At 31.8% G+C, this 14,826-nt stretch overlaps 2 protein-coding genes across 4 annotated transcripts; one reads left to right on the forward strand and one right to left on the reverse strand.

Moving 5' to 3' along the window:
- Positions 1 to 2,323: 2,323 nt before the first annotated feature.
- Positions 2,324 to 5,202, reverse strand: LOC134260273 (uncharacterized). 2 transcript variants are annotated; one of them, XM_062742853.1, is made up of 8 exons: positions 5,025 to 5,202; positions 4,615 to 4,782; positions 4,396 to 4,449; positions 3,767 to 3,904; positions 3,572 to 3,670; positions 3,170 to 3,268; positions 2,667 to 2,775; positions 2,324 to 2,567 (listed from the first exon to the last, which is right to left on the reverse strand). In XM_062742853.1, the coding sequence occupies exons 3-8, from the start codon at positions 4,427 to 4,429 to the stop codon at positions 2,372 to 2,374; spliced, it is 675 nt and encodes a 224-aa protein (XP_062598837.1). In that variant the 5' UTR covers positions 4,430 to 4,449; positions 4,615 to 4,782; positions 5,025 to 5,202; the 3' UTR covers positions 2,324 to 2,371. The 2 variants fall into 2 exon arrangements, with proteins under 2 accessions (XP_062598837.1, XP_062598829.1); XM_062742845.1 differs by having other exon boundaries at positions 2,667 to 2,778.
- A 4,889-nt stretch (positions 5,203 to 10,091) lies between these two features.
- On the forward strand, positions 10,092 to 13,601 carry LOC134260291 (uncharacterized). Of its 2 annotated transcripts, none has more exons than XM_062742862.1 (4): positions 10,092 to 10,269; positions 10,631 to 10,750; positions 11,664 to 11,772; positions 12,303 to 13,601. In XM_062742862.1, the coding sequence occupies exons 2-4, from the start codon at positions 10,708 to 10,710 to the stop codon at positions 13,417 to 13,419; spliced, it is 1,269 nt and encodes a 422-aa protein (XP_062598846.1). In that variant the 5' UTR covers positions 10,092 to 10,269; positions 10,631 to 10,707; the 3' UTR covers positions 13,420 to 13,601. The 2 variants fall into 2 exon arrangements, with proteins under 2 accessions (XP_062598846.1, XP_062598852.1); XM_062742868.1 differs by having other exon boundaries at positions 10,631 to 10,735.
- The last annotated feature ends 1,225 nt before the right edge of the window (positions 13,602 to 14,826 follow it).

The raw sequence follows: 14,826 nt of genomic DNA on the forward strand, positions 1-14,826 counted from the left end.
ATCTAAAAAAATTTTTTCGAATTTGACAACTTTAGTTCAGCTAAGTGTGCATTTACTACTTATATGTGAAAGATGCCTTCTTTTTTAAAGGCCATTGAATTGAACAATCATTTGTAACATATATAAAGTCTGTTTGGAATCAAAACTTATGAAGTGAATATTAGTATTTGGTATAATCAGACTTTGCTCAGTTGAAAGAAGAGGTTAACCTTTATTAGATAATCAAATTTCCTGGCGTTATATCAGCGCGAGAAAAATACATTAAACAATTAAAAACTGTTAATTTAGCAACGATAGCGATACGACTAGAGGAGTGATGCTAATGCCCTACTTAAATTATTATGAAAACAGACCATCCTCAATATGAAATTTCCTTTTGAAGTGTATCAACTTCCTTTTCCTATCGATTGCAAAATGGATAAAGTTCATGATGAGACAAAATAATATATATTTTAAATGAACCGCCAAAACCCTCTTGACATTGGAAATACTTTTAAATATATTAATTATGAATTATAAATAAATAATCCTAAATGCAGGAAAATCATCATTTCATCGGAGATAACACGTTATGGACGCTTTTAACATTAGAAGTTTACAGGAAAAGATACTAATACAATAAATTTGTGTTGAAATGACACTGGGGTGATTGATCTGGAAAAAATTATTTCATTAGATTAGAAACTCACTTTTCGTCATTCATTTATTTATACATTGTAAACGTTCAATTCCTAATTAATGACTCAATTATTCAATACAATTATCTGAATCTAGCAATTAGTCAATGTTTTTATGGATAAATATGTACCTTTCAATAAAAATGAAAACTACAGGAAAGTCAATATCATTTAATTTGTTGATCATTCATTTTCCTGTGGTGTAAGATAATTCAAAGTAAGACACACTTGAGAATTATAAATATACATTCATTTTCAATGTGATACATGTACATAAACATAAAAACAACAAATTAAATAAGCATAAATTGGCACCTTACAACACCACTTATTCACAGTGATTCATGATTTTTATTTTATTTACTGAGATAATAAACATGTAATTCAATGTTAATTAAACCTGGTTTCTAATTTCCTGAATTGGATGTAAATAAATCAGATTAAATATAGTGTTCTTTTTTTATTTATACTGATTATGTTTTTAGCTCACCTGAGCCGAAGGCTCAAGTGAGCTTTTCTGATCAAAATTTGTCCGTTGTCTGTCGTCGTAGTCGTCGTTGTCGTTGTTGTCGTCGTAGTCGTTGTTGTCGTTGTAAACTTTTCACATTTTCATCTTCTTCTCAAGAGCCACTGGGCCAATTTCAACCAAACTTGCCACAAAGAATTCTTGGGTGAAGGGGATTCAAGTTTGTTCAAATGAAGGGCCACGCCCTTTTCAAAGGGGAGATAATCATAATTAAGAGAAAAATTATTGGCATTTTTAAAAAATCTTCTTCTCAAGAACCACTGGGCCAGGAAAGAAGAAACTCATGTGGAATCATCCTCAGGTAGTGTAAATTCAAGTTTGTTCAAGTCATGACCCCCGGGGGTAGGGCCGGGCCAAAATGGCCGATCAAAGTTTTACACAGGAATATATCGGAAAAAACTTTAAAAATCTTCTTCTCAAGAACCACTGGGCCAGGAAAGATGAAACTCATGTGGAATCATCCTCAGGTAGTGTAGATTCAAGTTTGTTCAAGTCATGACCCCCGGGGGTAGGGCGGGGCCAAAATGGCCGATCAAAGTTTTACATAGGAATATATAGGAAAAATCTTTAAAAATCTTCTTCTCAAGAACCACTGGGCCAGGAAAGATGAAACTCATGTGGAATCATCCTCAGGTAGTGTAGATTCAAGTTTGTTCAAGTCATGATCCCCGGGGGAAGGGCGGGGCCAAAATGGCCGATCAAGTTTTAGATGGGAATATGTAGGAAAATCTTTAAAAAAATCTTCTTCTCAAGAAACATTGAATCAGGAAAGATGAAAGTAATGTGAAATTATCCTCAGGTAATGTAGATTCAAGTTTGTTAAGTCATGACCCCTGGGGGTAAGGGTGTGGCCAAATTGCTGACCAAAGTTTTACATAGAAATATATGGAAACCTTTTTAAATCTTCTTTTCAAGCACTTCAAAGCCATGATTAGTAATATTTATATGGAATCATCCTCAGGTAATGTAGATTCTAGTTCGTTCAAATTATGATCCCCTTGGGGGTTAAAATTCAAGCCCCCCCCCCCCCAACCCCCCACTTAAGTTAACTTACAGTTCTGATCTGATATGTGTTTTTTTCCTAGCTGATGTGCTCAGGTGAGCGCTGTGGCCCCTGGGCCTCTTGTTTTTATTGCACTAGTTAATTGTGAAATATACACATTCTGAATTATACGCTTGTATTCTTAAACCCTGTACCCCAATCTACAAAAGCATAATTAATTTCTTGAACTGTCCAATTTTCCTCGGGTTCCCTTTTATAGGAGTACGTGTATATCTGTGTCTTAGGGTCATCTACATAATTAGTTGAGAAATCTTCATTGCGTTTGTTCTTTAGTATTCTTCTCACTTGGTATTTGGTACAGCTATAATTTTCAAAAGAAAATACAATAATAAATAAATAAAAGTTGAGAGGAAATTTGATAAAATTGATTGAAGTTTATTAGTTTCTTTAATTTCCTTACCACTTTATGCAAATAAAACTGAAGATGGCATACACAAACAGAATTCCTCCAAGAAGAATGATTTCACAAACACCTTTCCAGAGGCAGAAAGTAGGTAAGGGACATTTCCCTGCTAAAGTAAAATTCCACGAGAAATAACAATACTTTTTAAATGAAACATATCAACGAAGCTTACAATTTTTCTACATGGATACTTGCAACTTGGTCGAAAAAAAATTGCTCATATAGTTAACAGTTTGTCTTCCAAACGCATAAATAGAGTCATTTCATTGACTTCACATAAAATTGATCTTAATTTTAAACTATATAAAACTTACAGGCACACTTACAACTAATTTAAATAACACAACCCATTTTAGAATATCTATCCATATTTATATGAATCACTCTTTTTTAATTTTTATTATGTTAAAAAGAAAATATTTAAACCAGTTGTAAGTAAATATTTAATAGTTGGTTGGCTTTCCATATTCAAACATTTTCAAGAAAATACATATTCTGACCTGTTCTTGTTGATTTCATCTCGTTCATTTCTGGCATACAGTCAAAACTATCAGGGTTCTTTTGAAAACACGCTCTTACAACATAGTTTTCATTAGTTTCTAAATGAAATATATGCAAACAGTTGTCAAATTTCATTCAAACAATACAAGATAGGAGCAAAGCAAACACGAACCCTCTAAAAATCAGATGTGGGATCAGGTGCCATTTAAAGTGACTTTCCCTCTGCCGATAATTAACTACTGTTATAGAAATTCTTCATAATAAAGAATCATCTATCATTATGCTGGCTTTTATCTAGATTTTTTTTTTTTGGGGGGGGTTAATCTCATAAAAATTGCACATCATAACTTTTGTTTTATTTGTTTAAAATTTAAAATTTTAATATGAAAAAGAGAAAATACCATTTATGCATTGAACTCTTTGTATTGTACTGCAATTTCTAAACACAAATTGTGTGTCAACCACAACATACATCATACACTCATCCGGATCAGGGTAATCTGTCAAAAATAAATAACGTAAATGAATACGAAGAATTAAAATTAGATTCAAAAGAGTCCAACAAAGAAAATTGTTTACATTCATTTGAGTTATACCCTTAAAATCATCATCATACAACGTGTACTGTATTCCGGGATTCATCTTTTGTCGTTCTCTTACTAAAGTGGATCTGTTCTTCCCGAACACAATCGAGGTCGCACTCGTGGTACTTTCTTTCTCAAAGCTGTTTTCACCTCAAAAACATTTGACAAAATACTTTGTCATTTTCATTGTAGATAGTGCTAAATACTCTTCAACAAGTATAGCTTCATTTAGTTTCTAAAAAGTGCTTTAATTATAAACTGTTACACAAGACAAAACATTGCACTGGTTGGCTTGTTGAGTGTTGTCAGTACTATGAATTTATAAAAATAATTAAAATATTAAGGAATAATCAGATTGTAAAGCATTAATTTTTTTTCTTAATTACCTTGTTGATTACATAAAACTGACAAACTAAATTGCAACTTTTTTACTACTGAAAAGAACTTATAGACTTTCCATTTCCATTTAGTGTGATTTCTGGCATTTTCAGTTTCTCTCATGACTTGTTTACAACAATTGTTTTATTTTTGAATAAGGGAATTACTAGAACGTCATTATTTTTTATCTCTAAAAGACGCCTTTGTTCTCATTTTCTTTAGATAGTTTTACCTCATCTTTTCTTGATATAGTTTTATCTTACATATTAGCTTTTTCTCTTGTTCAAGTCGCCTCATCTGTATTATGATGGCCCCACCTGTGACAACATTTCAAACATATTAAATCAAAAACTAAAAAATTGATTTCACAAAAACAACATATATCAGAGATAATCATTCATGAACTTAAACATGTCACAAACAGAACTTGCAACCTAGATAATCATATCCTAAGCATTTCACAATATATCATTTATACCAACCAATAGAAAGTTTGAATCTCGCGCCATAGATCCACGTGTCCTTCTTTAACAGTGAGGAATCCCTGAGGGTCACGGGTCGTTTCCTTTGTTCCAAGCATCCCTCTAAACCTTGTTCCCAACTACTCGCAGAAGAACATGCTGAGGTTCTTAGAGTCAAACTTATATATGCTGTAAGAAACCTTTTCTTACTGTCAATAATGTCCAACAGAATTCTAATTTAGGCAAACTTATGCTAAAAAAAACAAAACCCCAAAAAACTAAGTGATGGATTCAGATAACTTAAACAACTAATAAATTGTTCTAAGGTCTAAATAGAACTCACCAAATAATATCAATAACATTGTAATTCTATACATTCCTGATACAAATAGTGAAATTAATGGTAAAACAAAGACCATCAAAGAGCATACCGGATATGACCAACAAAGAAATGTTCCAGGAAATTGAAACATCCCCGTGCTACACTGTACCAACAGGAGGCTAGTTTGTACTGATATATTATCAATTTGACCGAACAAGTGGATAATGTTTATAGACATTTTTTATCCTTTTACATTTTTTCTACACGTACAAGGAAACATAAAAATATTTTTTTAACATTTTTATTCGACAGATTATATAACATATTTATCCAAATGCTCAATATGTGTTTCGACGATTTACAGACTGATTAAATATTAAAAACTAGATTGTATTCATTTTGTTTGTTTGTGGAAGATGAAGTCAGATTGATTGGGATTATTAAAAGACGTAAAACAGAATGAAGTACTTGATACAACACAAGCCACAATATAATTTTTAATGAAAACTTTAAACGAGGAAGAAAACATTATTTTTATCGTTTTTTTACTCCCAATGTTGTTACCATTTTTACGTTGGAGATTTCATTTTTGCCAATTTGGTCTCGATAAAGAAAAATAATGAATAAAGATATACAATCCCCTCCTCAAAAAAAATTCGATTGTTCCCAATGAATGCCATTTTAAATAAAAATGTGAAAATATTCATAAATCTTTATGTGATGTGTTTCGAAATTCCAAGAACTGAAAGTAAGCTCACATTTTCTCATTATACTATTTTCATATTATAGGTACATGTTATAAATATTTTCCTTATCCAGGGCATGTTTTACATGTTTTGAGAGATGTACTAGTGGTAATTTTGTAGAATTTCACGGAAAATGCTCTGGAAACATTTCAAATAAAGGAGTTATGAAAGGCAATAATTAGGCATATTTGTGTGCAAGGAAGTGCAAGTTGGTTCAAACCTCCCAAAATAACATATCCTTACATCATGGACCTAATCCTAGAATCGTTTTAATAATTTGCTTAAAAAATAATTACAGAATTATCTCAAAATTACATTTACTTAACAAACATGTTCAGAAAATAGCATGTTGGTGAAACAATGAAATAAAAAAAAAAAACATTTTAAAACTGATTTAATTTTTTTTCATCATTTAAAAAATTGGAATATTGAATTTTTAAATTTCTGAATTTTGGCTATTTTTAGGCTTTGACTTTAAAAACACGACCATAATATAAAACATCTTTTTTATAGGTCCCTAAAGAGATTAAATTTGTTCAGAAAGGTACGTACTTTTCCTCTCCTCTGTTATATAAAGAAGTAACAAGTGATAAACTCCATAAAATTACAAAACTATACAGATGTGATGCATAAACACGGACAACAGACTATTTCATATGTAGGAGCAGACACTAAAATGCGAAAAATATTTAACACTGTTATTATTTAAATTAAGTATAACTTTTGTTAAGTTTAGAACCACAAATCACCACCTTCCAGTTGAAACAGGTACATGGAATGGTACTCAGAGAAATGAAAGATTTTGTAGCTTATGCAGTAGTAACCAGATAGGAGATGAGTATCATTATATTTAAGAGCTATATTGTAGAGCTTAAATCCAACATGAAAGTTTATTTGAACGAAAAATTTTGCTCTTATTGAAATATTACCAAGTTTTGTGAAGTCATGTGCCAAATTGATGTTGAATCCTAGAAACAATTATGCACATTTATTTCTAAAAATAATAGTATTGTCCGTTCTCCTTAATTATCACATTCTGCTTGACCCACTGTACTATATGTATATATGTTTTATATGTTTCTGTACCTCATGTACCATGTACATGGTTTTGAGTGAATATCAAATGGATAAAATTTGGAGAAAATGAGCAGTATTCAAGTTAAGGTCTATCCAAGTAATAAAGAATCAGAAGAGAAAAACGCAGACCTCTTGAATAAAAGAGGTGTGATCTAATGCCATGGAGAAGTGAGAATCCCCTGTCGACCGGTCACATCTGCCGTTTGTCTTCTTCATGATCTTGAAATAACGTGAAAATCCGTAGACAGGTGTATATGTTACAGTAAATATGTGACATCAGGAATATATATAACTTGCTTAATATTGGCATAACATTGAAGATAATTCATACAATCTGCATATGACATTGATATATTGTATTTGGTCATGGTAAAAAGACCATGTCTAATGAATGAACCTAGCTCTTCTCAATTTTCCGTTTATAAAAAAAAATATGTGATTCCTGTTGATAGTGTTTGAATCTATAATTGATTGATATTAAGTTACATATAAAATATTTTAAACGATAGCATATTAATTTTAAAAAAAAAATCGTCACCTAAATAAGTCGGTAGAGCCTTTACTCCGAGATCGGATGATTGTGAGTTCAAACCTCCGCCTGGACTAACCTAAAAGATAGTTGGAAACTGTTCTTCTGCCAAGCACTCAGTGTTTTATTGTAAAAGTTATGATAGTAATAGACAAGGACTTAAAAAACCTAGTACCAGAGGCTTTGACACGATAAAGATGCCTCGATGATTAATTATCTTAAGCTCCTAGTTTATTATTAATAGTTTAAATTTACTTTTTTAATAAACAGAAAATTATTATTTAGAAATATACTTGACAGAAGATTTTTTGCGTAATGCCAGATAGTTTAATTCTAAGTTCCATTCTACCCTACATAATATCATATAAAATAACTTTTTTGCAGTGCGTACCGATTCACATGATAAATATCACACTTAGGTTAGTAACAAAAATGTTTTATTTTTTCAGAAATAAATTTGTTGAAAATTAATTTACTATAATTTTGAGTGTTTAAAAAAGATTCTCTTCAACAATTGTGTTTTTTTTTTTGGCTGATGATTCTTCCAAGCAATGATTCAAAAGCTTACAATGAGAGACAATATACTTATCAGTTGATTTATTTGGGTTGGTGCTTAATAATCAAAGACAGCATACACATATATTATAAGGACCTGCCTTTAATAAGGGCAGCTGTTTGACACGTGACGTTACTTCCTCAAGAGTTGCTTTGAGTGATGCTTTACTTATATGGAAAAATGTTGGTTCCTTATTTGCACAGCTGCATACATAATCCTATTTATAATGCTAATTTCTTCCTCTATCATAAATTATATTTTTTCTTGAAAATGATAAGATATACTTTTTAACAAGTCGGAAAAATCTATTCGTATTTAAAAGTATTAAATCTATAGTTTTTTGATTTTACGGCTATGTATTTAAAGGCGACTTAGCATTATCTATTTATTAGAAAAATATATTTCACGCAGAGAATAAAAGGGAATATAAACATATTAAGCACTTGGAAAAGCCCTCTATTCAAGTACTTAAAATGAAACATTTAAATATTTAAAGTTATAATTTCTTTGCAATTTGCAGTTTGCCCATCGATCTTTCTTATCCTTATCTCCAGTGAGAGGGACAAGATGCAGCTTGGAAACAATACCTCAAAGTTGTATTGGGGTCACTTTCTCAACTATGACTGATACAGAGTTCTTTACAAGTTCTTAACAATATTCAGCTTGCAGAACAATACTTCATTGTCGTATTGGGGGTCTCATTCTAGACTATGACTGATAAAAAGTTCTTAACATACAACAACAGAAGCAAAACGTTCTGTGGGTATTTACTCTTAACTTCAGCTCCAGATACTTTGTTTTAATCTCAATCACAACACGCCGAAAGTATCAAAACCATAGTAAATGCGATTTTACATTAAAAAAAAAACACATTAGTCCTGATGTACATTATATACTTCATGTTCATCGTGTACACGTAACAGAAATAGCTCTGTTGATGAACAGATATATATTAACAGTAGCTGACATATTCATACTTTCTCAAGCGATTCAGTTTTATATATGCATGTGCGGATATGTAGAAATCCCAAAATGATAAATCATATTATTGAGGTATGTAATTCGGCTATGAAAGAAAAAGTTTTGTATAATGAAATTTAGTTCTCGGTGTTCGATTTATTGAGGATTTCAGACTGTTCGGAAGAAAAGTTGGTAAAACATGTTAAATTCAGCTCTACATATGACACAACTCTAAAAACAGGTATAAAAGTCGAACAAGGAAGGAAAGGATATATGATTTATATTTAACAGAAATATATCGTGGGCATGTTTAGGGTACAAATGCTATATTAAGTGGCATAAAATTAGTCGATGTTTGTACGAACTCGTACAATAAAAGGCTGGTCTTCCTGATACTCTATGTGTTTTTAGTCTCTATATTTGATCTTAACAAATAGCAATGTTAATCATACCAGACTATATATTTATCTTATTATACTGTCAACATTCAAACATGCAGGACTATTTCAGGAAGTGGTACCAAACAGATGTGGGTGCTTTGAAACTCCACTTAACAAATTGAAATCAGTAGTTTTGCTAAGGTCCAAATCATCAATCGTGCATTCTTTCAACACGCTTACACCATTTATACACAAAAATAAGTTTAGGCATTTTAAAATCAAAAACAGCTATTTTATCAATTGTGGAGTGAACCTTTTATTCCGTAAAACATTCTGATTGTACACTCACTTGATATGAAATTGTTCATTAAAACATGCTAAAACATTGGAAAAATCCGTCGTCAATTCAATTTTGTAACAAATTGTATTACTGACAAGGTCATTGTATCGACCTAGAACTTACAAAAATAATTATTCTTTAAACACAAGACTGCTGATATTCTTGCTTCAGGAACTTGTTTGTCAATAATTTTCCTCGTTTTAGAAAATGTTCTTACGTAAAACATGCTCTTGTGTTTCGAATCGAGATTTACAAACTCCGTTTGTAGGTGATGAAGGTATATAACTGCTTAAATAAAGGAAGGTGACGATTAAAAAGTTAAAGCCATCACGTTTATAATAAGGCTTGGTTGCTTTTGAGCTTTTTAAAATGGCCTGTCACATTATTTTCACATTATTTTCTGTTACATCTACCTAAGGTAGAAATCTAAAGCATTAAGTATCTGTAATTGCTTGAATTAGGAATATCACCTTCTATATCACAAAATATCTTTGTTTCGATTAAAACACGTGAAATTGTAAACTATATTAAAAAATAATATTAATAATTTGCAGACTTTTTTGATAACAGACAACTTCCTTGCATGACTCATAATTCTAAACATCCTGATTTTTATGCCTTTCTGAGTTTCATTTTCCTGGATTTGAAAGGCCACATTGAATACGTTAAATATTTTCTGTCTTCAAAAAAACTTAATTGATGTTAAAAAAAACTTCAAAAAACAGATGATGTACTTTCAATAGACATACAGTTGATTGATTGGCAGGTATGTTATTATTTTCTTTATTTTTTCTAATGACATCAGTATTTTCCTATACATATTAGCGTTCCCATTTGGGAAATTTAAGGGAATTGTTATTGGCTCTTTGTGATAAATTGAAATTACTTGCTTTGACAAATGAGCAATTTTACAGTTTGTTTCAGTCATACTTTTAATTTATTATTAATGTAGAAAGAAAAGTGTTTAGCTTTTAGAAAAATATATTTTAAAGTTCATGATTTTAATCGTCATAACAACCAAAATACTCCCACCCCCTCCTGAAAATTTTTTTTATATTATTATTAATGTTATTTTAAAGGTTTTATCTAAGTTCTGTCTGATCGATTTGATTTTTTCCTTTTCTCAGCTTCCTCTTAGATAAAGATCTGTAGATACAAAATTTGAAAGACTATCACAGTGACAAATCAACCACAGGAAGGCAGTATGAATAACAACACTAGTGCTAATCAATGTGAGAAGCTACGGGGTAATATAAGAATATATTTTTTGACGTAAAAATGATGATTTATAAGCATATCATCAGTGACAAAAATTAATCGTAGCCTTAGGAAAGTGTGCTTTTTTTAACTGAAAAAAGATTAGTTTTCAATTGCTTTGAATCATATGTAATGAAAGACATAGAGATAACGAACAGAGGCCTGTTCAGCAGAGCGAGGGTTCGCGAGGTCTCGCCAAAATTCCTTATACCTCCAATAGTAATTTTGGCGAACGCTCGCTCTGCTGAACAGGCCTAAGTATTTAAAATTAAAAGTTCATAAAACAATACAAAATAGGAGCAAAGCAAACACGGACCTCCAAATCATCGGAGGTGGGATCAGGTGCCATGGAGGAGTGAGCATCCCCTGCCAACCGCCCACATTCGCCATGTGCTCCTTGTCATGATCAGGAAATAACGGGAAAATCAATCGTCAATTCAGTATAGAAATAATGGACTAACAATAGGTATGAAAAACATCAGTCAGCATTTGACTAAATGATAAATTGTATTTGCTGACAAGGTCAAGTACTCGACCATAGAACTTACGAAATGCTGACTTTAAACGAGACAGCTGAATTTTTTTGGTTTCATCGACTTGTTTGTAAGTAAAGGTTTATAAAGCAAAGCGATTTTTTTCCTTCTTGGAAATTAAATGCTAATTTTCTTTTATATGAAGAAAGTGAAATACAAGTATAAAGATAATCAGAATTAATAGTTAAATTAAACATGCTCATTAAGAGTATAGAAAACATTAAATGATGGTTATACAAGGCGTAAAGTAGAAGTAAAGAATCTCCAAGAAATAGGACATGTTTGACTTTTTAATTTTTATGTAAAATCCATCCTTACACTATAATACGTTTTGAACTGTAATTTTATTACTTAATGTTATATTTTACAGCACTGGAATGTTTATGGCTCTATCTTCTGGAGAACTGCGCCACCTACTTGCCTGTCGTTGGTGGAGTGCTTGTCTTGTTGATCATTTTCAATATCACGTGTATTTACTGGTTTGTATTCAGTGCCCTGAATGCTGGCTCCCTTTGTTTTACTTTCGTTTTTGTTTTAAAACATAATATTTACATTTCTAATAAATTTCCCCTATGATTCTTTACAAAATAAAATGCAGTTTATTTTCTCATGAACTACGACTTGCTACCAGGAATATGCATGAATACCTCTATTGTTACGTCACAATCATAAAACCGCACTTGACGTCAAAAAATATAGTGCACACTGTTTTGCTTTAAAAATGGCAGTTGAATGATGTTAATTGATGGCACGTCATCAGAAAAATAGTGTAGATATAAGAAATGAATTTAATTTTTGAAGATTCATGAGGTGTATGAACTACAACGCTTCACGCCGGCATATTTATCATGAAGCGCTAAAGCGCTTCATGAAATATGCCGACGTGAAGCGTCGTACTTCATAACCTCTTGAATCTTCAAAAATCAAATTAATTTCTTAAATGAATAATTCACTATTTCTACTTTAAATGCTATTATGATAATGTAATATTTAGTTTCGTTTATTCTAGGTGTGTCAAACGACAAGTCAATAGACAGCTGATAAATATTCGTAGGAAAGACTGCAATGAAAGAGAGGAAAGACCGATTTCGGAAGCAATAACGTGCATCTACAAGACGAATAATGAAGAAAAGGATTTCGCCTACGATCTTGCTTCAAATGCAAAGGTTATGTCAAATTTAGGCACTTTAAACGAGGGATGCCTCCCTGAGGAAAGCAACACACGATTTGTCAGACCGATGTCTCATAATAGTGACTACGACAACGTATGGTCAACCACTTGGACAACCCTGGCATCAACTGAAGATGAGTACACCAAGGTAGAGAAAGTAAGGAAAACAGCGGTGACAGTTAACCAGGATGAGGAGATATATAGCAAACAGAAGCTGGATGATCTAGACACTACTGTAGTTGATGAAGAACTATTAAATGAAAACATTCAGAAGAATGCTGAACCTAAGGAGATTTTGAGTAAAAATGATAATAAAAGCTTACAAGTCAAGGAACCAAATATGGCAACACCGAAGACCGAACAGAAATCAAAAAGGTGTGATGATAAAGCTAATGATTTTGAATGTAAAACAAACGATATTCAGCAGCGTGAAAAGGGAATTTCAGCAGGAATTTGCCAAAATGAAAGAAGATATTTTTCGGAGACAAATAAAAATGTTCTTTGTGAGCCTGAGTTGTACTCAGATGTAGCGAGTGAAGACAGAAAGAACGACAACAAATCCGAAAGAAACGACACTCCGTCGGGTCAAATGGGAGGAACGATATCTCCTGAAGAGGTATGCGGAGGAAATGAAAGAGCCTCCTCAAAAACAGAAAACACAAGTAAAAATGAGAGTAGAAGTAAATATTTGAAGGAAAATGATATTAATAGTGAAGAAAAGGTTAGAAAGGGTAAGAAAAAGTGCCAGAAGGTTGAGAAATCAACAACAACCGCCGAAAAGAGAAAGATCAGGAAATCTTATCAAAGTGACGACTATTGTAATGTCTCCATAAACCCAGAGAAAACCGTGAGTTTAGGAAATCTTTCAAAGGAAGAAGCTAATAAGCAAGTGGATGAAGCAACAGCAATATTGGTGGCCAACATGAATAATGTCTCTTTAAAAACAAAACTGTAAAGGACTTTTTCAGATATTTTAAATAAACATTACATGTACCAGGTATGTAAAAAGGAGAAATAAAATGTTTTGGTCAAATAATTTTTATCATTACAACCCTAGTTTATTTATTTTTTATTCAAAATACACAAAAATAGACCGCATTAAATATCAGAGGAGAAATCAAGAGCCATGATGAATTAAGCATCCCCGTCTCATCCACTGTGTCCTGCTTGAAACAAGAACGGGAAAAAAAACGAAAAAAGTTTGCAGACAATTCAGTGTGTGAATAATATCATAACAATTTTTAAGCAAAACGTCTGTCAGCTTATTGTATCATTGTATCGTTATAAATTTCCGGATTATTTACAGGAAGCAAATTTTGTTACGAACGTTATATCGTCACAGAATTAATCTTTTTTAATTTATTTTTTCTGATAGACCCAGTTTTACCTTAATTAAAATATCTGAGAATTATACTTTAGGTATTAGAAATTAGTTAAATCTGTAAAATATATAACTAGAAAGCATATATGTTCAACTTTACACACGACAATTTCCCAAGATAAATTAAAGTCCAAGCATTTTGATATCATTGAAAGCTGCTTTTTCGATAAAAATGGAAATCGTTAATATACTAACCTTGGCAATATCAAAAATTATTTTGTTAAAAACATTCTACATGTACACACAAGTACTCTGAAGTTGTCATCAAAAATGTGCTAGCATGTCTAATTGCCAATAACTAGGTGCTTTTTGGAGACCTGATCTTCCAATGAAACAGAATACGAACCATGAGGAAAGTTTTATGTTATTTTCTTTGACTTTAAAGGCCATATTACTGTATACAGGGAAATTTTCGCCCCCGTTTTATTTTCGCCCCTTTCGCCCAACTCTCATTTGGGCGAATTTGAAACGGGGCGAATTCAAAGAATTCAGTATTATTTCTTAAACAAAACTATGATTGGGCGAATTTAAAACGGGCCAAAATTGTTGGCAAGTGTGAAAGCGCGAAAATAAGACGGGGCGAAAATAACCCTGTATACAGTATGCAAATTCCTATGTCAAACTTAAAACATATAGAAAATACCAGACAAAAATGTTGTTCTTAAAACACTGAAGAGAGATTAGGAATGACTTCTCCCCAAACAGGTATTAATGTTTGTTTTGCTTGACAGTGTGCATGCACATAAATTACACATTATGGCGAAATAGATTACTCTCAAACAACACTCCAATACCCCCTACCGGTTATTTCTAGATTAAGTCCAGGGTAACTTCTGAAAATTTGTAAAGTTTTATCAAAATTATGGATTTAAATTAGTATGCATCGAAAATAAACATCAATTAGTTAATTGATAAAAGGAATCAGCGGATGTTTACCTTACTAGCATTAATCCTTCTGTCTAGCTTACCATAAATGATGCA

This window comes from Saccostrea cucullata, unplaced genomic scaffold (genome assembly GCF_032062105.1).
Source record: "Saccostrea cucullata isolate Sc308-1 unplaced genomic scaffold, CSIRO_AGI_Scuc_v1 ctg1185, whole genome shotgun sequence".
Lineage (NCBI taxonomy): Eukaryota > Metazoa > Mollusca > Bivalvia > Ostreida > Ostreidae > Saccostrea > Saccostrea cuccullata.